The sequence below is a fragment of the Daldinia vernicosa genome (assembly GCF_022497035.1).
Source record: "Daldinia vernicosa strain CBS 139.73 unplaced genomic scaffold F5Y00scaffold_53, whole genome shotgun sequence".
In the NCBI taxonomy this organism is placed as follows: Eukaryota; Fungi; Ascomycota; class Sordariomycetes; order Xylariales; family Hypoxylaceae; genus Daldinia; species Daldinia vernicosa.
The window spans coordinates 146,351-165,760 of record NW_025953969.1 but is presented as its reverse complement, the minus strand read 5'-3'; the positions used below and the strand labels follow the sequence as shown (position 1 = coordinate 165,760).

General features: G+C 46.4%; 7 protein-coding genes across 7 annotated transcripts; 5 read left to right on the top strand and 2 right to left on the bottom strand.

Moving 5' to 3' along the window:
- Positions 1 to 178: 178 nt before the first annotated feature.
- Positions 179 to 2,356, top strand: F5Y00DRAFT_255144 (GTP-binding family protein; the record flags this gene model as incomplete). Its single annotated transcript, XM_048010264.1, has 3 exons — positions 179 to 885; positions 953 to 1,103; positions 1,451 to 2,356. The coding sequence occupies 3 exons, from the start codon at positions 179 to 181 to the stop codon at positions 2,354 to 2,356; spliced, it is 1,764 nt and encodes a 587-aa protein (XP_047861638.1).
- Positions 2,357 to 3,122: 766 nt separating this feature from the next.
- Positions 3,123 to 4,987, top strand: F5Y00DRAFT_164242 (ubiquitin 3 binding protein But2 C-terminal domain-containing protein). Its single transcript, XM_048004756.1, has 2 exons — positions 3,123 to 3,664; positions 3,736 to 4,987. Exons 1-2 carry the CDS (start codon positions 3,418 to 3,420, stop codon positions 4,623 to 4,625), a joined length of 1,137 nt encoding a protein of 378 aa, XP_047861637.1. The 5' UTR covers positions 3,123 to 3,417; the 3' UTR covers positions 4,626 to 4,987.
- Positions 4,988 to 5,022: 35 nt separating this feature from the next.
- Positions 5,023 to 7,592, bottom strand: F5Y00DRAFT_245803 (putative MFS transporter). Its single transcript, XM_048009030.1, has 9 exons — positions 7,057 to 7,592; positions 6,904 to 6,999; positions 6,833 to 6,842; positions 6,749 to 6,774; positions 6,563 to 6,685; positions 6,311 to 6,513; positions 6,064 to 6,254; positions 5,701 to 5,998; positions 5,023 to 5,628 (listed from the first exon to the last, which is right to left on the bottom strand). The coding sequence occupies exons 1-9, from the start codon at positions 7,384 to 7,386 to the stop codon at positions 5,202 to 5,204; spliced, it is 1,704 nt and encodes a 567-aa protein (XP_047861636.1). The 5' UTR covers positions 7,387 to 7,592; the 3' UTR covers positions 5,023 to 5,201.
- Positions 7,593 to 7,665: 73 nt separating this feature from the next.
- Positions 7,666 to 8,843, bottom strand: F5Y00DRAFT_245802 (thermolabile L-asparaginase). The gene has a single exon (XM_048009029.1). It carries the CDS (start codon positions 8,812 to 8,814, stop codon positions 7,741 to 7,743), a length of 1,074 nt encoding a protein of 357 aa, XP_047861635.1. The 5' UTR covers positions 8,815 to 8,843; the 3' UTR covers positions 7,666 to 7,740.
- Positions 8,844 to 11,210: 2,367 nt separating this feature from the next.
- Positions 11,211 to 13,325, top strand: F5Y00DRAFT_245800 (MFS monocarboxylate transporter). The gene is made up of 2 exons (XM_048009028.1): positions 11,211 to 11,736; positions 11,886 to 13,325. Exons 1-2 carry the CDS (start codon positions 11,600 to 11,602, stop codon positions 13,189 to 13,191), a joined length of 1,443 nt encoding a protein of 480 aa, XP_047861634.1. The 5' UTR covers positions 11,211 to 11,599; the 3' UTR covers positions 13,192 to 13,325.
- A 1,858-nt stretch (positions 13,326 to 15,183) lies between these two features.
- On the top strand, positions 15,184 to 16,540 carry F5Y00DRAFT_272728 (glycoside hydrolase family 18 protein; the record flags this gene model as incomplete). Its single annotated transcript, XM_048013041.1, has 4 exons — positions 15,184 to 15,286; positions 15,344 to 15,400; positions 15,458 to 15,471; positions 15,535 to 16,540. 4 exons carry the CDS (start codon positions 15,184 to 15,186, stop codon positions 16,405 to 16,407), a joined length of 1,047 nt encoding a protein of 348 aa, XP_047861633.1. The 3' UTR covers positions 16,408 to 16,540.
- A 411-nt stretch (positions 16,541 to 16,951) lies between these two features.
- Positions 16,952 to 19,380, top strand: F5Y00DRAFT_245797 (uncharacterized protein). Its single transcript, XM_048009027.1, has 2 exons — positions 16,952 to 17,762; positions 17,849 to 19,380. The coding sequence occupies exons 1-2, from the start codon at positions 17,110 to 17,112 to the stop codon at positions 19,287 to 19,289; spliced, it is 2,094 nt and encodes a 697-aa protein (XP_047861632.1). The 5' UTR covers positions 16,952 to 17,109; the 3' UTR covers positions 19,290 to 19,380.
- The last annotated feature ends 30 nt before the right edge of the window (positions 19,381 to 19,410 follow it).

Sequence of the window (19,410 nt, the reverse complement as noted above, 5' to 3'; positions counted from 1 at the left end):
AGTCTCGGCAAAATCAAATTTGTACGCCGACTTTTAGCGTGATTAGATTAGATAAGTCCAAAGAAAAAAAAAAAAGGTTCCAATTCCCCCATCAGCCATCTTCTTTTTTTCCAATAGACTTTTTCGCATACCCATTTTCCTTCTCATCGTACCTCTCAAGCTCACGAATTTGGGCGCCATGGGGACTGGTAAGAAGGAAAGAAACCGGCTGGTCCGGCAGGGCAAGTCGGGTTCTGGCATGGAAAACATTAAAGTTAAGGGCGAGAACTTTTATCGTTCTGCGAAGAGAGTCAAAGCCTTGAACATACGGAAGGATGATGGAAAGCCTGTGCGAAATGCCGACGGTAAAATCATCCAAGCTGCCAAATATCAGTCCTGGGAGACACCGTCCGCTCGCGTCGAGCCCAATAGGAAATGGTTTACCAACACCCGAGTCATCTCGCAAGATTCCCTCACGGCATTCCGCGACGCTATGGCTGAGAAGGCAAAGGACCCTTACCAAGTCCTGCTGAAGACGAACAAGCTTCCCATGAGTCTGATCAGGGATAATTCGGATACGAAGAATGGCTTGAAGCAGCATAAGGCCAAGATGACTATCGAGAGCTCGCCGTTTGCCGACGCCTTCGGTCCGAAATCTCAGCGCAAAAGAGTCAAGCTAGGTGTATCCAGTCTAGAAGACTTGGCTGATGACACTGAGAAGAGCATGGACGCCTATAAGGACCATCTCGAGCAGTTGAAGCTATTGAGTGGAAATTCGGGGGTTGATCTCGAAGGACATAGCGAGGGCCAACCCGATAGTGAGGGCGCCCTCACTTTGGCTATCGAACCGATTTTCAGCAAGGGGACCAGTAAGCGCATATGGAATGAGTTATACAAAGTTCTTGAGTATGTTAATGCCTTGTTACTTCTATGAAGTTTTGTTTACAAAAGGCAATTTACTAATATTGAATAGTGCTTCAGATGTTATTATCCATGTACTGGATGCCCGCGACCCTCTGGGAACTCGATGTCGTAGTGTCGAGAAATACCTGAGAGAAGAGGCGCCGCACAAGCATCTCATCTTCGTTTTAAACAAGACTGATTTGATACCTACGAGTGTAGCTGTAAGTAATACTCTTCTATATTTCCGTTATTTATCGTATACCTCTACCCCAATGGTTTTAGTCAGGGTGCTTCCTCTTACTTTCGATGAGAAGTATCCGTTATGTCATTGGGAGATCAAATATCTCAACTTGCTGTTCCTAGCCCTCGGGTTGGGAACTGGCGGAGCCTCGTCTTGAGGTACTGCCATTAGTTAGGCCGTGTTTCATTTTGAGTTGAGATCTATCTACCCATTTAGGGTCGTCAGTGGTAGATTTCTTAGTAGTGATTCATACATATTTTCTTCTTTTTCTCCTTTTCCTAGTTCTGGAGCCATTTATATTTGGACCCTATATTAACATTGTCCAAGGCCGCCTGGGTTCGAAACCTCTCTACCGAGTATCCTACCCTTGCTTTCCACTCGAGCGTGACCAACCCATTTGGCAAAGGTTCACTTATCCAGCTTCTTCGTCAATTTTCGCAATTGCACAAGGATCGAAAGCAGGTATCAGTCGGGTTAATAGGTTATCCCAACGTGGGGAAGTCGTCTATCATCAATACCCTACGTGGAAAGAAGGTTGCCACTGTAGCTCCTATCCCCGGCGAGACCAAAGTCTGGCAATATGTTACTCTGATGAAACGGATATATCTTATAGATTGTCCCGGTGTGGTTCCTCCCAATCAGAACGATACGCCTCAGGATATCCTGCTTCGCGGCGTCGTTCGTGTTGAAATGGTAGAGCAACCCGAACAGTACATTCCTGCATTAATGGCAAAAGTCAAGCAGCATCATATGGAACGAACATACGAAATTAAGGGGTGGAATGACCATATTCACTTCTTGGAACTGCTTGCCCGAAAGGGCGGCCGTCTATTGAAGGGCGGGGAGCCGGATGTCGATGGAGTTGCCAAAATGGTAATAACAGACTTCATGAGGGGCAAGATTCCGTGGTTTACCCCTGCGCCTGTTGTGGAAGGGGATGACGGGAAAGGCCTTGAAGGACGTCGCGGTAGGCTCGGAGAGATGCCGAAGAAACGGAAGAGGGAAGACTTGGAGAGTATCCCGGATACGACCGTGGCTGCATCGGCTACGTCCGTTGGAGAACAGGCGAGTGCGAGTGAGGACGAAGAAGAGTTTGAAGGTTTCAGCAGCGACGATGATGAATCATCAGATGATGAAGCTGCAGCTGGCCGTGAAGATGAAGAAGATGATATGATACCCCTGGATGAGCTGAGCGATATTGACGATAGCGACGGCAGCGAAGACGAAGGATGAATAATAGTTTCTAAGGAGTAGAAACGATCAATATGGCCTGCTCATTCCGTTAGGTCAAGCCATAGCCAGCCTGTTCATGCTTAATATCGTCTACAAGAGAGTGGATTGGCCGGCATGTAGGCGAAACACATACCTACATGCGTGACGTCCGGCTGCAACCAGTTCCGCCGAGTGATGCCGCAGACGGAAGGGATCTCTATCCACCTAGCGGCCGGCCTTACGCGGCTACCTAAGGTTACATAGACCTCGGGCTAGTTTTAATATCTAGATTCCGTCAGACATAGATTTGAAAGATCCCAAATCTTGTCTAACGTGAGAGCCCACTAGCTCCTGTCCAAATGGAACACAAAGTAAATGCATAGTTACCTCGTCAAGGGGTGGGAAACTAAGGCATTGGGCTAGTAGGATAATAGAATCTATGATGGCTGCGTGGATGTACATCGATATATGATGCCTCCCTCGTAGCCTCATAAATACACGCCAATTCCTTGCGCTCTGATTCCGTTTGTGTTGCGACTAAACGTGATGGTGCTTGATATGATTACGAAACTCTTCGCCTACAGACGTACCTAATGAAATAGAATATATTATCCTGGGTGATCATAATGGGGCCAATGAGGTGACGCTTTCTCTGGGAGGGAATGCCCTTCTGAGGATGTTGTTGCCATACTCGTTAGAACCTAGGCGACTTCCATCGTTATTTGATATTCGTGGTTACCTATGATCCCGTTTTGGATGATCACAGGTATGAATGGTATTACGAAGATGTAGGTTAGGAGCGATCTCTGTATACTTTGGATAACTCCTTGCCTAAGATATCACTTTACTCTTGCCTTTTTTAATCTCAATTGTTTCTACCTTTGAGTCCTTTTCTTAACATCATTGTCGCAGTCTTGCTTCTAATCCGAGTTGCTCGCCTTGAGTTTGTTCAGCATTCCCAATCTACCTTGGTAACCTTTTTGGCCTGGTTTTGGGAAGCTCTCTTTATAGGACACCTAACTTTTGGTTTCATCCGAAGTTCCTCAAGGAATCTCAAGGGGTTCTAGGCTTTTGCTACCAAGATGCTGCTACCGAATATATTCATGGCGTTTCTAGCCTCGCTTGCCCCTGTGCAGAGCACATCCGTGGCCCCCCTAAAGATAAACGCTGGGTGTGCCTTTCATTTAACAGTAGGGAGCGGCCATAATGGATTTCTCGGCCAATTGACGGATGGCCAGGTACGAGTTGGGAGCGACTTGGCGCCATCACTCTTTACTTGGTTTGGTGATGCCTTCACGGATCATCAAGGGAGAGGCTGTTGGTGGACTCGTATGATCTACCAGTTTATCCAACTCCTCCTTTGCTAAGGATTTAACTAATTCAATACGTTGTATTTCTAGCTCCTACGTTGATACTTCAATGCGACTCGGATCAACAACTAGGCCATGGGTTTGTCATTGGGTGTTACGGCGGTGTGTCGTACGAACACCAATCTTTGTTTTATGAGTGTCAAACAGGCGATGGGGACGAGGTAAACATATACCTGGAACCTAATGGAGCTGATTGTTCCAACATTACTCTCCATGCCGATAGCTGTCGGCCTCCGTGTGCCAGTGCGAGCACTTCGTCGAGGCCGTTTACTAGTACAACTGGCACAAGTACGACAGCTTTGACCTCTCCTACAACTTCCCTTCATACCTCAACAAGCCACACAACACAAATTTCTTCGCATGATGAAACCACTACGGCCTCATTGGCGGCCTCGACAGGTACACCTACGGTAGCCCCTGGCAACTGTAAAACACCCATTTTCGAGCGTCCCGATGAGGTCGTTCTAGTCGATAAGAGCAAACCGGATACCAGTAACGGCTTAAATCCTAACATGGTAGTTTTGCTGACGCCAGACGTATCCGCCATCTTCGTCTTCGATTTTGATTCTTCGGACTTAAATAAACAGTGTGCTCTCATCTTCGACTTACCTTCTGCCCAAGAACAACAACCTCCCCTCTATACGCTGAATGGAACCGGACTAGTGAGGTTCGCGCTGCTCGAGGAACCACCAGCCGATATGGGGAACACAACCTATAATAACGCACCGCCTGTTGCAATGCCGCTAGAGTCGGTAAACCTAGAACCAGGCATGAGCGCCCAGCCGCTCGAGTTTCCATGTCCTGGAGAGGATGGCCATATTGTCGTTGAGATGCGCGATAAGCCAGGCTCAGACGTGTGTTTGCACTACCAACAGAACAGATCTGAGGTACTAATCGGGTTGTATCTTTTGAAATGCTGAAGCGTACATATGTTAACGGGTATCGGCGCCTTGCGTTATGCTGGAAAGAAACCCGGATGCTTTCATACAGTGCAAGGGGAAAAGCGGATTACGGGTAAGGGAGTAAGGGGGAAATAATATAAGGCTTCCGGCCCTTATATGATTTATTCAAATCATTTTATGGGTGGCTTCAATGCATCGAAGGATGGCGCTGCCCCTTTTTTTGGTACAATGTGGTTTGAATCTTTATCCACTGGGCTACATGGAGGAGTGTGGGATGGTGGGTGATTGACAAGGCTCGAAACCTAGGTATAGTTGAAATAATAAAGCCAGCTTCTAACTATGCAATCATAAAGGTCTTAGGAGACTATTGACAATTTACTTCCCAAGTATTACATGGGACAATGTACCTATATGTGTTGGATGAATATATTAACATACTACACTTATATGATAGGCTAACAATTTTCATAGCCTTTATTTGGTATGGTCAGAATGCTATTATCAGTCATAGTCCAGCTTGGACTCCGATATAAGGGGGAATGTTGGCAATATAAGCCTGACTAAATCCAAACAGATGCCAGCAGCATCTTTTATTCACGATTTCTTAGCTTCGGGATTGCCCAAAACACCACCCTCCAAATTTCCTTCTCCATCCTTCTCTTGGACCAGATGCTGCGCAGTGACATGTTCTTGTGTCATTGAGTAGCCCTTCACCGTCAAGCTCAATAGCAATCCCGCAGCCGAGAATGCTATAAGTGACAGCCATATCGAACTTAAGGCATCTGAGAATGCCTGAATCATTCGCGCCTTAGTATCTCCATCCGCCATGTCGTGGATAAGAGCGACTATCGCGGTAGCATCGCGCGAGTACTCGTCTGCCAGGGACGCGAATCCCGGTATTCTAAAAAGTTTTTGCTTCAACGAATTCTGGAAGATGACTCCCGAGACAGCGACACCTAAGGCCTGGCCGAAGATGCGGATGAATGAGAAGAAACCTGCAGCTTCACCGTTGAGTTCGGGTCTGCAAGGTGTTAGCATAAATCATAAACTGAAAATATCTCCCGAGAGATTTAACGGGATGGCCATTACATACTTCGTAGCAGCTTGAATAGCCAGGAGTTCAGCCGTGAAGAGCATACCAACCCCAATACCGAATGGGATATTCAAGAATACCCATTGGGTAACAGTAGTTCCTGTGCCTAGGAGGTATAAAAGCCCGGAACCGGCGGTTGTCAAAACCCACCCTCCCCAGAGGGCCCATCGATATTTTTTGGTCATGCCCGTCAGGGCTCCTACGGCGACGCTCGAGAGGGATAGGCCAATTGTTTCTGGGAGTAGAGCGATAGCCGAAGTCACTGGCGAGTACAGCTTTACGGCTTGGTAGAACAGGGCTATGAGAAATGATTAGCTTCGACGTTCAGTGGTGTGTTTCGGGTCATATTAGAAATGGTCTTACTGAGGAAGTATATTGCCGCGTATAAGATAAGACCGTGTAGCATGGTCTGGATATAAGCTGAGATTGCCGTCCAAGTTGCGAAAATGCGTCTGTCTACGATAGGGTCTGTCGCAAAACAGAACTCCCAGTAAACGAAGCAGAGCATTCCCAAGAACCCGATAATAAGTGGCAAAAGAGCTTGGTAAGATGACCTATAGCTTGTTAGTACCGTAGGATTTGAGCTACGGATATCTTAACGTATACATACCATGGGAACGCAACACCTCCGGTGGTAATACCGAATAGAAAGCAGGCAGAGCTAACGGAAAACAGTACAGAGCCAAGCCAGTCGAACTTCTTGAGCTTCTCAACGATATGTCCCGGTACCTGAGCTTGCTTTAAGAACAATGTAACTAAGAGCATGCCAACGCCAACAATAGGCAAATTGATCCAGAATATCCATCGCCAAGTCTTTCGAAAATCAGCTTTGTCAACAAATTACTGCAACTGTGATACTTACGATGTCCTGGGCAAATCCAGCTCCGATCAGGGGCCCGGTGGCAGTTCCGATACCCCACATGGCCGAGTTGATGCTGAACCAAGTACCTCGATGTGCAAGAGGCACGAGATCGGATATGAGGATCTTGCTAAAGTGTCAGTCTTGGGTACTCTGGTTGTTGTGCTGCGCGAGAAGGGGCAGCTTTACCTCCAGAAGCACGATGAGCCCTCCACCTAACGAAACGACAAGTATGAGTTGAGTTCTAATCACTAAAGTTGTCTAATGACTTACCCCCCGCTCCCTAATTCTGTTAGAATATATTTATGATAACTATATGATATCTTCGGTAGTCTTATACTCACCTGGAGAGTCCGTCCAATAAGCACGACGTTGAAATTTCCCGCAAGTGCAGCAATAAGCGAGCCGCCTACGAACCCAGCACTGCTAACGTACAGCATCTAAATGGTTTATCTTAGCAGTAATTATCATTTTGAGAAAATTATCACGAGACTTACTATTCTTCGACCTAGTATATGCGACATTGACGCGACCGTTGGCTGGATCACCGTCGAGGCCAAAAGAAAACTTGTCCCAGACCAGAATGCCTGTAGAGCAGTGCCCCCTAGTTCCGCACTCATGATAGGGAGCGCGGTGGGTAAACTGGTTGATTCAATTGCTACTGCTGATACTATCGTCAACAGCGACATGAAAGCCAGGAGAAACCGTTTGGTGGGTTTCCACCCATCGTTACCCGAGTCAATAGAGGTTTCGTCGTTTAGTATTGCCGCAACGCTGGGAACTACCGCGGATGCCTCTACAGGCGGTGGGCTTGGCGTTATCTCCATTGTGGTCGTCGTGTTGGTAAGGAAAGTGACGACAACGAAAATAGATGATTTTCATTGTTGTGACTCGAGAAGTAGTTGGGTACGTGCTGCTGACTTGCGTTCAATACATCTTCGTTTCCCCCCCTGTCCCCCCCGGCGGTCTCCAACGGTGCTATCGGCAACGAATCGCAATCCAAACCGACCGTAGCTTGCTTGATTAGGAAGGTGGATAGAGAAGTCTCAAGTGCAGGGGATTACGGTGAATAGCTTCAGAAGTAATTACTTTTAGATAGGGAAGGCCTTGACGGGGAGGTGTATCATAGGAGGTAGTTAATATTAAGATTTATTTTTATTTTTATACACTATGAAATATCGTTAAGCTGCTCGTAGCTTAAACGGAAAAGACAACTCTCCAGTAACCACTCCCATGGTGTTCTTAATCTCCCCGCGATGGAAGTTGTCAAAGCGTTGACGTGCTTCAGTCGGTCCAATCTTTAACTGCTCGAGAATCTCCGCCGCAACCGCTTCCATAATAGCGTAATTGCCATCTTCTATCTTAAGCGCAATACCAATACTGCCATTAGCACCAAGTCGCCGTGTATCCTCTGACTCGCGGATACCGATGGAGTAACAACCGTCTCCGCCTCCTTTTCCGATGAGTGCGCCCTTATACGCATCGATCAGGACAGTGCAGAAGCGGCCGTATCCAGCAATATTCTCCGGAAACCGTACCATTGCATTGTAAATTCGGGCCATTGCTTGTGTTCGGGGGGATACCGGGCTGCTCGCTTTTGCTATATCATCTGCTGCTTGAGCAATAGCACCGTACATGACGGCTATGGAATGCAGTGGTGCCGCCGGGGAGTATATATTACAGCCATCCAAGGCCAATTTAACCTCGCCGGGATTAAGGCCTGTCAAGTCTTCTATAATAGATTTGATCCTAGCTTGAATTGGATGATCCGAAGTATGGTAGTCAACAGCACTACTGCCGATGCCCTTTGCACCAACCATAATACCGATATGGTTGCCAGAACAGGCGTGACAAGCTTGAGTAGGCGTAAATCCATTCTCGATCCAGGCCCTGTTAACGACAGGTGATATAGCTGGGTGGCTACCGCATCGAAGATCGCTCTCTTTAATATTCGACTTCGCCAGCATAGCCTTTGCCCGCTCTACCTGTCTCTCCTCGCTGCTATGAGTGCCGCACATAAGCGCCAGGTCGGCTTCTTCAAAGCCAAATTGGTCCAACGCGCCGGACTCTACTGCAGGTATAGCCTGGATGGGTTTAGCCCCCGAACGGAGGAGAGTTAGTCGTGAAGGGTTGCCTAAGGTGTAGAGGAGCTTGCCGGTAGCATCAACGACGGCGGCGTTGACTAAATGTCTGTTCTCTAAGATCCCGCCGCGGGTGCTGACGACAAAGTCGCCGTTGAGAGGGGTATTCTCCATATCGTTCTATGTGAATTGAGTTAGACGTGCGTAGCAATGAAAATATTGAAGTTTTAAACTGCAATTATTACGAGATAGGACTATTATCGAGACTTATAGGTCATTATATTTGTATGTAATTGTTATAGTTCTTATATTATCACTGTCTATCGAATCCCGCGCCCTTCGCGTCTATCGAGTCTTGCGCCCTTCAAGCGCTGTGCCGTAATTAAAGAAACGCACAAGGCTAAGGGACATCTTCAAACCAATAGAAATATCACACGAGGTTAAAAGTTTACTGGAAATGGCTGACGATTCCTTTATTCATGCGCAGCGGCTAAAGGGCGCGAGTGTCATAGCCTTACGCAGGCATTGAAATCCGACAGCGAATTCTCGATGCAAACAGGCTGTCTTTAATATTAATATCTTATCTTGGAGTTCCTCTATCTCTCAATATTTCATGTTCTAAAATTACGCAACTACTTTTTCTAGAACCCCTCTTCCAGGACATTGCATTTGCATTTGCGTGATCATGGCTTGTTATGAAGGTGTTTGGGAACATAAGCTTGGAAAAACTTATGGGGGGTAATCATAAGCATCAGCAATGTATTTGGGAGGTATTGATTAACTTATCCCCACTGAAATTTGGCTGAAAGGCAGTTCCACAGTACTTTCTCGTGCATCCAATAGACTTCGAAAGATTCGCTGATGATTTTCTAAAATTCAAAAGCACCTTCAGAGGTGCTTATCGACTCGCTTATACTTATTTTACAGCGCATTAGCCACTAAATGCCCTGTAATTACAGTGCATGTAATAAGTAAACCACAGCACTTTTAATAAAGCCTAAAAATAATATTTCAGCGAGTATATACGCTGTAACTATAGCGTATCTAGCGAATACGTTATAGCGCATTTAGTGGATTTAGGTGTATAGCGACGGCGAGGTTGGGAATAGCCTCAATAGCCTCAACGCATAAGCTAAAGCCATAAGCACAAGGCCACAAACAAGGAAAGGCTTATGTTGGGTGCTGATTCGTTTAAATTATAGTGGAGATAGCCCCACAATCGAGATATAATTCAGCCAGCTTATGCTTCAGGGTTGGCACGAGCCATAAGCAAAACACCGCTTATGGTCCCAAACAGCCTCTATGGCAGAACAGCGTCAAAATAGATGACCCATCCCACCCAAGCAAAATAATATACACACACATTTTACAATACAATTTTTCAACCAAATCAAAAGAAAAAAAAATCTTAAAAATTCTTATATTAAACCAAATTGATTAAATATTATATTACATAAGTTTCATCTAGCTTTTACAAAAGTTGATAAAGTTATGCAAGTTAAAACAAAGGATTAAAGTTAAGAAATTAAATGGGTCATCTATTTTGACGCTGTTCTGTATGGTCCCAGGCTATTGATCCAACTACCTGTGCCCGAATTTATGAGGGTTATTGTCTTGGGTCACGTTTTTCGAAAGAGGAAGTTAGTCCGTGCGCAGCTTTTTGACGCTTTTTATTGGGTGCATCCCCCAAATGTGGGTAGGTCCTACCAAGTCCCCACTTTCATCTTTTTCTCGAAATACGTACCGTTCCGAGCCCCCCTCCAGGGTGCCGAGTCCTCCTCTTGGGTGCTGAGCCGTGGGTGAGAGTGCTATTTTCGAGGGTGCCGTTCTCCAGGGTGCCGAGCCCTCTTACGGGGTGCCGAGCCCTTCTCCCGGGTGCTGAATCGAGGGTGAGGGTGCCGAGTCCTAAGTGCTGAGTCCTCCTTTAGGGTGCCGTTTTCGAGGGTATTGAGCCCTTATACGGGGTGCTGAGCCTTCCTTTAGAGTACCGAATTGAGGGTGAGGGTGAGGGCGCCGAGGCCTCCTCCGGGGTGCCGAGCCGTGGCTAAAGGTGCTGTTCTCGAGGGTGCTGTTTTTGAGGGTATCGAGTCCTCCTCTAGAGTGCCGAGCCGTGGCTAAGGGTGCTGAGGGTGCTAATACGGGGTGCTAAGGATATCTAAGCGTATAGCCGTGTAATAGCAGTATAAATTCGGGCTATTGTGGCATCCCTCTGGGGTGCCCTCCAGTACCGAAGATCCTCTTCGACACATTGCCCTCCGAATTAGGAAATTACTGAAATAGGAAAGTTAACTCCGGGGGCATTAACAAGGCCGACGCAAAGGGTGTTTACCGCGCTTAGTCCATTTACATACCTAAGGCTTGTATGAAACAGTATAGCTTTATTAATGGTATTTCGAAGTTTAATAGGTATCAGTATTCCGAATGTTCTAACCCCTAGTTTGCACTGCGCGACTTGTCAATCGTAGGGCGTTACTGGGATCCATCATGACGCTAAGATGGGTTTATGCAGTAAGCCGGGGGGTTCCTAAATCCGAAATGCTCCGATGTGAACTAACCTTTTCTCTAATATTTTTCATCCCTTGTCTGGCTAGTGAAGCCGTTGAAGAAATTTAAAAATTCTATAATTCTAAAAGTTATATCTAAATTTATATTTTATAGTGATTGTCTTGTTAATGATCCGGGTTAGTTTGTATCTGTCTTTGAGCTTCTTTGACTCTCCTCCACATGGCCTTCGGTAAGCCGGTATTTAGACTTTAAAAACAACCCTTAAAGCTCCGATCTTAGGTGGATCATCGAGCCGAACAAAAAGGTATAAACGCCAAATGCTTCCCCGGGTGCTTACCCTTAACTTTAAAGCATCGTAGAATTGTTCGTCTCTTTCTTAAAGCCAGTGTTTTCATCTACACTTATTTCAAGTATATCTCTGCGTACAGAACATGGTCCGCTTCTCCTTGTCATTATGCCTTCTATCGAGCTTTCCGGTTTATCCTCTGCGAGGGATGAACAACTAGTTGGGTTGGCAAACCACGGTTCAACTCCAGAAACCGAAGAAGTTCCTAACATATTACAACCAATCCACCATGAGACTTCCAATCGGTATGCAAGTTACCTACTATTTTTTTTTTTTTCCAATGCCCCCAAGTTCATCTATGAACCCTACTCGAAGTAGCAAGAGTCTTATTTCGGAGATGTATCTGAGTATAATATTTATCATATTTAGACCGCAGGGGTTAACTAGAAAACAGAAAGTCGATGATAATAGTTGCATCCTCGTTCACAATGGTATTCACTTGCTGCGGGCTCAACTTCGCCTTCGGTGTATTTCAAGAACTTTATGACGGGATGGCACGACAGCCCAATACTCCTTTTACTGGCGCGACCCCTGCACTTATTGATCTCATTGGAACAATCTCCATTTCGGTGATGACTATTATTGCGCCATTCTCGGTAGCCTGGGCTAAGCGTTTCTCCCCGCGTTGGATTTCGTTTATCGGCGGTTTCATATTTGGGCTCTCGCTCATTTTGGCCAGCTTCGGAACTGCGCTTTGGCATTTTGAGCTTACGCAAGGTCTGCTTCTTGGTATAGGCACTTCTATGCCATATATGGTTGCCGTGACGGTAGCGCCCGTTTGGTTTACGGCACGCCGGGGTCTTGCTATGGGCATCATTTTGGCCGGGACTGGTGTCGGAGGTCTCGTATGGGCACCGGTGATCAAGGTGCTCATTGATTCCGTCGGTTTCCGGAATTCGCTTCGTGTGTCCGGGGTTGTATCATTCGTCTTGGTCGCCCTATCCAGCGCCTCTATGAGCTGGGAGCCTCAGACCCTTGCGCGTATCAACGCTGAGAATGCATCGCGTACAGGTCGTCTTCAAGGTATCCTAAACGTGCCGCTGGTCGACTGGCGCGTAGCCAAGACGCGGAAGTTCGCTGCTCAGGGGCTAGGTGCTATCCTTCAAGCTGCCGCCTATTATACTCCTGTCTTCTTCTTCGCCTCGTATGCCGGTACCCTTGGGTATAGTGCTACTGCTGGAGCGAATTTCATCGCGCTTAGCAACGCATGTAATGCAATCGGCAAGATTGTCATCGGCTACTTCGCTGATCGCCTAGGCCGTCTCAATACGCTTTTCCTAACCACGTTCATCAGCGCAGCCATTACACTGAGTTTCTGGGTTCCTTCGGCCGTCTATGGCTCTACAGACAATTCACGTAGCCTCTTTATCAGCTTCACCGTCTTATATGGTCTATTTGCTGGCGCGTACGTCTCATTATTCCCCGCCAGTCTCATCGAGATCTTTGGCATACAGAACTTTGCCTCTGTCAACGGTGTACTCTATATGGTTCGCGGCCTAGCTACGTTAATTGGTACGCCAGTCGGCGGCGCGCTGATTCGGAGTAGTACCGAGAGTACAGCTTTCGCTCCGCATGGCTATGTTAACATGGCGGTACTCGTCGGAGTGTTACTCTTTGCTGCTAGTATCGCGGTGTTTTGGATTCGCGTTGAGGCAATGGCAGGACCTAGCGGACAATGGCATCCAAAGTGGAGGATGTAAGGATTATAATCTCTAGGGCTAGATGGATATTGGTGTTATTGATATCTAGCACATGCCTTGTAGAATACATTGTTATCGAGTTATAGTGTAATATCTAGAATACTGAATTAAAGCTATATATGTATCTGTATCCAGCTTCAATGACTCTCTAACTCCTATATCGTTATTATCCTGTATCAAACCATGGTTAATACTTTTCTGCACCCGAGTCAACTTATACTAGCTTCGGAGTTGATAGCCCCTATGGTATACCAAAAGCTTTCAATCTTATATTTCGCATAGCCATAGATATGATTATGTTATTCTTATATTAAAACGATATAAATATTTCACGTCATTAGCTCTAAGGCTGGAACTAGTCGAGTCTACAACCTTGATAACAAGCGCACCTCATCACCATAGCATTACAAATGCCGAACATATCCGACCAGATTACCATACACTTCAAAAACGAGCAGCCCGACTGCAAGAAAAGGGAATCAAGTCACCCAGCCTGCGTCGGGATACTACTGGCATGGTATGTGACGACTGATTGATAGATAGTGTATGTGGTTGAACACTTATCCAAGCGATGGGAGGTTGCCTCGGGCTTGGAAGTATCTCCCAGAAGCTATCTTACGTGCGTACTTCTTACTCCTCGGCGTCCTAGTCTAGTATATAAAGAGGAAGTAGTACCTAGTAAGGTTTGCCGTAGGTAGTGTTGATGCTATCGCTACAGTAACGTTGCAATGTTAGATTAGGAGCTTGGGGTTTTCTATCTAAGTTATTATTAGCGCTTGAGTCTGGGGTGAAGAGTTGGGGTTATCTACGGCAATATGTTATCCAGATGGATGCCTGTGTCAAGGGAATGTTGCATGGAATGTGAGGCCTGGTTATATCTCAGATGACTTCGGTGACCTGTCCTAGAGGCCCAGCGGAAATGAGCATTAAGCTTAACTTGCTCAGCTCAAAATCCGATTATGTTACAAGGAAGCTTGTCAAAAGACATGTCAATGTTGCAATGACGCGCTTTTGGCCCTTGTCAACCCCCCCTTAAGAGCTTGCATGGTCTTGTTAAAAATCTACCTTCTCATTCGTGGGCTCTCAACCCCTAACCCCGAAAAGGAAGCTGTTCATGCCAGGGACCATCACACTACAGGACCTGCTGCAAGTCAACTGTTTCTAGAGAAAGATAATAAAAAATGTTCTTATCGCTCCTGTGATGTAACTGACAGTGGTACAAGTTAAACAACATCATAATGTGATATTTACACGTTCGATATCCTTGATTAGAGCTGCGGCGTATGTCTTAGGTGGACGTGGCGGGTGCAGCCGTGGGATAGGATTCCTAGAGCGGGCCAGGGATTCATTAGAGATCCAAGTTTAGCAGTTCAGCAGTTCAGCCCTAGCTCATTTCCGACTCGGGTTTCTGCTTGCATATTGTATAGGATATTGTATAGGATAAATCCCCCTTCGACAGGTACTGATACCATGTTCCTCCGAGAAACGGTCCGCAGATACATCCCTGCCGATCTCATCGTCTACTACCTCCTCGTGCGATTAGAGTATACCGCGTGCATTCGGCGGCTCCATCACCTGCTTGAACTGGTGCAGTAGTTGGTTGTAGTGTAATCTCCGTAGGTCAACTTAGAGCCGGCCCACCACTACTGGCTGGATGACGCGTGCGGTGGTTCCGATCTTTCTGGGGTAACCTTTAAGGCAACTGGTGTAAGTAAAGATCCTAACATACAACACCGGCTTGTCATGGGCTTGGTTGCACGGGTTTAGTTGTCATCTCATGGCAAGTCGATGACTGCGGCCTTGTAACGTTCGGACGGTCATCTAGGCATCGGACGACGGGCAGATGGATCTTAGGGAATGTGAATGAGGAATGTGAAATAATAACTATATATACGGGTATGTGCGTCCCGTCAACTAATCTTAAATACCATTTCTCATACCAGTCCTCTTCTGTTCGGTAGTTAGAGCCTCAAGTAAAGTCATATATCAAACATGGTTTCTTCCAAGCTGACTCTGGCATCCTTGGCCAGCATTCTCCCCTCCGCCCTTGCGGGATTCGACGGCAGTTCTCAGAGTAATGTTGCTGTATATTGGGGTATAGTTATACGATAATACGAAACGTGGTTGATATGGTGCTAACGCATCACCATAGGTCAAAACTCTTACGGCCAAGCAAGCTCCCAACAACGCTTAGCTGAATACTGTTCAAGTAAGCCAACCTTACCCTTCCATATGGCTTTGCTTTTGCTAACGTGTATTGCTATAGACGATGAGATTAATGTACGGAGTTTGGACATTCTTGAGCTGGAGATAAAATATACTGACCATGCTTATTTTTCGTAGATCATCCCGATAGCTTTCTTAAACGGCATCAAGACCCCGATCACGAACTTTGCCAACGCTGGAGACAACTGCACGGCATATGCAGGTACCCAACTCTTAAACTGCCCGCAGCTGGAAGAGGACATCAAGACATGCCAGTCTCTGGGAAAGACTATCCTCCTGTCCATCGGGGGAGCGACATACACTGAAGGTGGTTTCTCAGATAGCTCGTCAGCTGAGAGCGCGGCTCAGTCTGTATGGGATCTGTTCGGTTCAGATACGAGCCAGCCCAACAGACCATTCCTCTCTGCCGTCGTCGATGGCTTTGATTTCGACTTCGAATCTACGACTCAGAACTTCGTGCCATTCGCCTCCAAGCTGCGTTCGCTCATGGATGCTGATAGTAGCAAGACGTACTACCTCTCTGCGGCGCCTCAATGCCCGTACCCGGACGCTGCGATGAACGACATGCTGAATGGCGCGATTTCATTCGACTTCATCATGATCCAGTTCTATAACAACTACTGCGGCGTTTCATCCTTTACACAAGGATCCACGACCCAGAACAACTTCAACTTCCAAACTTGGGACGACTGGGCTAAGAACACCAGCGCAAACAAGGATGTTAAAGTATTCCTTGGCGTCCCAGCTAACACGGGAGCTGGTGGTGGTTACGAACCCGCCTCCACATTAGACCCAATCATCCAGTTCTCGAAGCAATACTCGAGCTTCGGCGGTGTGATGATGTGGGATATGTCACAGCTGTACCAGAACTCGGGATTTCTCGACTCTGTCTATGCTTCGCTCACCGGATCTGGGGCCGCTAAGGCTAAGGCGAGAGCTCCCACGACCTTGGTAACTAAAACCAGGGCCGCACCCACCCCTGTCGTTTGAATAAGTTGTGAGTAAAACCCCCTGTGATTCTCTGTAAAGCGAGCTGGGTCTCGCTTCAGCTAGTTCGTCTACTAACGTGTGACGCAGGCGCCAAGAGTAAGACTACCGCGGCTTAAACACATATTAACCGCCAGTCATTGTGGATTAGGTACTAGGTAGGGACAGCATAGGGCTGGTTGTATCGTTCGTTAAATTTGCCTTCTTGGAAATTCGTGTATATAGTTACCGCTTCGTATGATGTATATAGTCCTTTATAGTTTGAAGCATGCATATATATAGTATATATATAGGTGGGGTAAACTCACCAACTCACATACATTATATTATTTCGCCATCTCTAGAATCTTGCTTTGATGTTCCTGAAAATGGGGTCTTATATGGACTGATGGGTCGACGGCAGGGTTTAAATTTCTAGCCCCCAACATCTAAAACGTCCTGCTAGTCTAATTGGGTGATTGATATGCGCTATAATAGGTAGCATTACTATTGCGACGTTGAATATGCGCCTATGTAGATATGTTGACTTGGGTATAATAGTCGTTCAGCCGCAGTCTAAATTTCTCCAGTTACTTGAGCGGATGCAGAATCAATCAACAAATCGAGTTTTGGACCTGGTTTTTGACTTCTCGATGAGGTCCGACATCAGCATATAAATATAATAGACGAACCCTTTAAAAATTTATAAATTAATTTAGCAAACATATGGCTAACCCTCATCATGGCACTACCCCTGAATATGCTCATCCCTTGGGGATCCAAAGCCACGCCGACCCATACACACACTACACAGAATACAGTCACAGCTATACTGCCAATGCTTATAATAACTACTACTACACAACAGCAAATCCCGACGTACCAAGCACATCTCAAACACCCGGCATGAATTCAAAAGGAGAATATAACTATAACCACCTGCAGCCGTCGAAAGACACGGTTGGAAATGGGATACAAGTTCAAACTCGGTTATTAGACAACGCTGAACTACAAAATACCGCCGTCATAAGATTGCAGGATCCTTTGCTAGCAATAGCTTTCTTCGTTGGGGGAATTCTAGCCGCAGTAGGCCACCATTTATATTACGAGAGGCTGAATGACACGCCTGTGACATCTGAGGATCTACAAGTATGGTCGATTAGAATCGGGACTGGGCTCGCCCTCCTCACTAGATGCGGGCTAGTCGCAGCGATAGGGATTGCTGCTGTCCAGCAGACCTGGCTATCATTGAGGAAAAGAGCTATGTCGATTGGTGGTATTGATAGCATGTTCGATATCATGGGAAACCCATGGTCGTTCCTCAACAGAGACTTTTTGACACATGCGAAACGACTTGCCGTTCTTGCTGCTATCGCATGGTGAGCTCCAAATCTTCCATCAATAATATACCCTCAACTTTATAGTCGAAGCACCTGTCTGACTGCTTATTTCTTATCCATCATAGGTTGCTTCCCATCATCACAATCGTGACGCCGGCAACTTTGTCTGTCGAGTCGCGTACGATTCACGATAGTGTCACAACCAAGGTTCCGTTTTACAACTTCTCCAACACCGATGGTTGGGGAACATATGGAGGCTTTGGATTTATTTCAGGGGTGGCGCCTGAAATTGCTCGCTTGTTTACGAGGACTTATATATCGAATAGTCCCATACCTCAGACACCCCCCTTTGCCAATGCATCCTACGACTTAAATTTCTGGGCACCATCTTATAAATGTTCGAACGCCAGCGAGATTATTAGGACGAGGAATAATCGTACTTGGGACCTTGTTTATTATAATTATACGAATTTTGAAGAGGCCTTTAATGCGGAAATCGCCAAACCGATATCTACGGGTAATTTTTCTAGCGGCGCGCCGCCATTGATCTATAAAAGTACTGCTCCCAGCAGGATGAATAACATGATTCTCATCGGCGCCAACGGTCGCAACGAGAATTGGGGTAATACCGATCATAACTATCTGGTCTGCCAACTTTACAACACCTCATATAGCGTAACCATGCGCTTCGATAACGGAGTTCAGTCTATACACGAGAAGTCCATTACCCATGTAAATTCCCAAGAGTGGGATGGTGAACGTGGGCGTTTCTCTGTGGTATTGGCTAACGGCCTCTGTGCCCCTGATCCTGCTGCAAATAACGCTACGATTTGTCCGACTTATTATATGGTGCAATACATTTTCACACGCTTCCTAACTGGCCAGGTACGGATTAATGCGGGAGGGCAATTGATATTTCAGTCAGATGGCTTTGAGGGCAATATCGTTGAGGTTGGAGAAACTCCTTTTTTCCAGTCGGGCCTGAGGGACTGTCCCGAAATCTGGAATTCTACAGGCTACCAGAGTGCTTCTGGCGGTCCCCTCGCATTCCAATCGCTCAATAGGTGTCCAGGAGGAACACTCGCAACAGCGATCGAAAGCCTCTCCAGAAACTTTACGTACAGCCTCCTGACTTACAGCAACTGGCAAAATTTTACGACCAAGGTACCGATAACCGTATCAATGCCGAGGAACTTTTTTTATTATAACAGTGTTACTCTCGTTGCTACATATTCAACCGCCGTTGTGGTCACACTGCTCTGTATATGCGTGGGATTCGCTGCATTGTTAAGCAACGGCTATACTAGCAGCACGGCATTCTCCGCGGTGCTTCTGACGACTAGAAACCCTGATCTCGATAGGTTGTCTACGGGTAATACTCTTGGAGCAAAGCCTCTACCAAATCCTATTCGCGATACCAAGCTTCGTTTCGGTATGTTGAGAACCGAAGGATCGGAATCACAGACTGGGTTTGGCCTGGATGGTACTGTAACGCCGCTAGAGAATATGGCATCAGTAATATTCCGAAAGAAAGGCGCTGAGAAAGCCGTTGATTCGAGAGGATAGGCATAATGGAAAATATATTTAACTTCCTAAAAGTAGTAATGAGAGACGAACGCTGAATAAGCCCCCCTTAATTAGAGTCTCTTTAAAGTTGCTTCTTTCTCGGATATAAGCACCGTGTGAT

What these genes read in the sequence shown, in the direction of transcription:
- F5Y00DRAFT_164242 (XM_048004756.1), top strand. Translation starts at nt 3,418, where the DNA reads ATGCTGCTACCGAATATATTCATGGCGTTTCTAGCCTCGCTTGCCCCT. An exon ending in GAGAGGCTGTTGGTGGACTC is followed by an intron (nt 3,665 to 3,735) that starts GTATGATCTACC and finishes TTGTATTTCTAG; the next exon opens with CTCCTACGTTGATACTTCAA.
- F5Y00DRAFT_245803 (XM_048009030.1), bottom strand. Translation starts at nt 7,386, where the DNA reads ATGGAGATAACGCCAAGCCCACCGCCTGTAGAGGCATCCGCGGTAGTT. An exon ending in GGCTCATCGTGCTTCTGGAG is followed by an intron (nt 6,686 to 6,748) that starts GTAAAGCTGCCC and finishes CACTTTAGCAAG; the next exon opens with ATCCTCATATCCGATCTCGT. An exon ending in CTGGATTTGCCCAGGACATC is followed by an intron (nt 6,514 to 6,562) that starts GTAAGTATCACA and finishes GATTTTCGAAAG; the next exon opens with ACTTGGCGATGGATATTCTG.
- F5Y00DRAFT_245802 (XM_048009029.1), bottom strand. Translation starts at nt 8,814, where the DNA reads ATGGAGAATACCCCTCTCAACGGCGACTTTGTCGTCAGCACCCGCGGC.
- F5Y00DRAFT_245800 (XM_048009028.1), top strand. Translation starts at nt 11,600, where the DNA reads ATGCCTTCTATCGAGCTTTCCGGTTTATCCTCTGCGAGGGATGAACAA. An exon ending in CACCATGAGACTTCCAATCG is followed by an intron (nt 11,737 to 11,885) that starts GTATGCAAGTTA and finishes ACTAGAAAACAG; the next exon opens with AAAGTCGATGATAATAGTTG.
- F5Y00DRAFT_245797 (XM_048009027.1), top strand. Translation starts at nt 17,110, where the DNA reads ATGGCTAACCCTCATCATGGCACTACCCCTGAATATGCTCATCCCTTG. An exon ending in GTTCTTGCTGCTATCGCATG is followed by an intron (nt 17,763 to 17,848) that starts GTGAGCTCCAAA and finishes TATCCATCATAG; the next exon opens with GTTGCTTCCCATCATCACAA.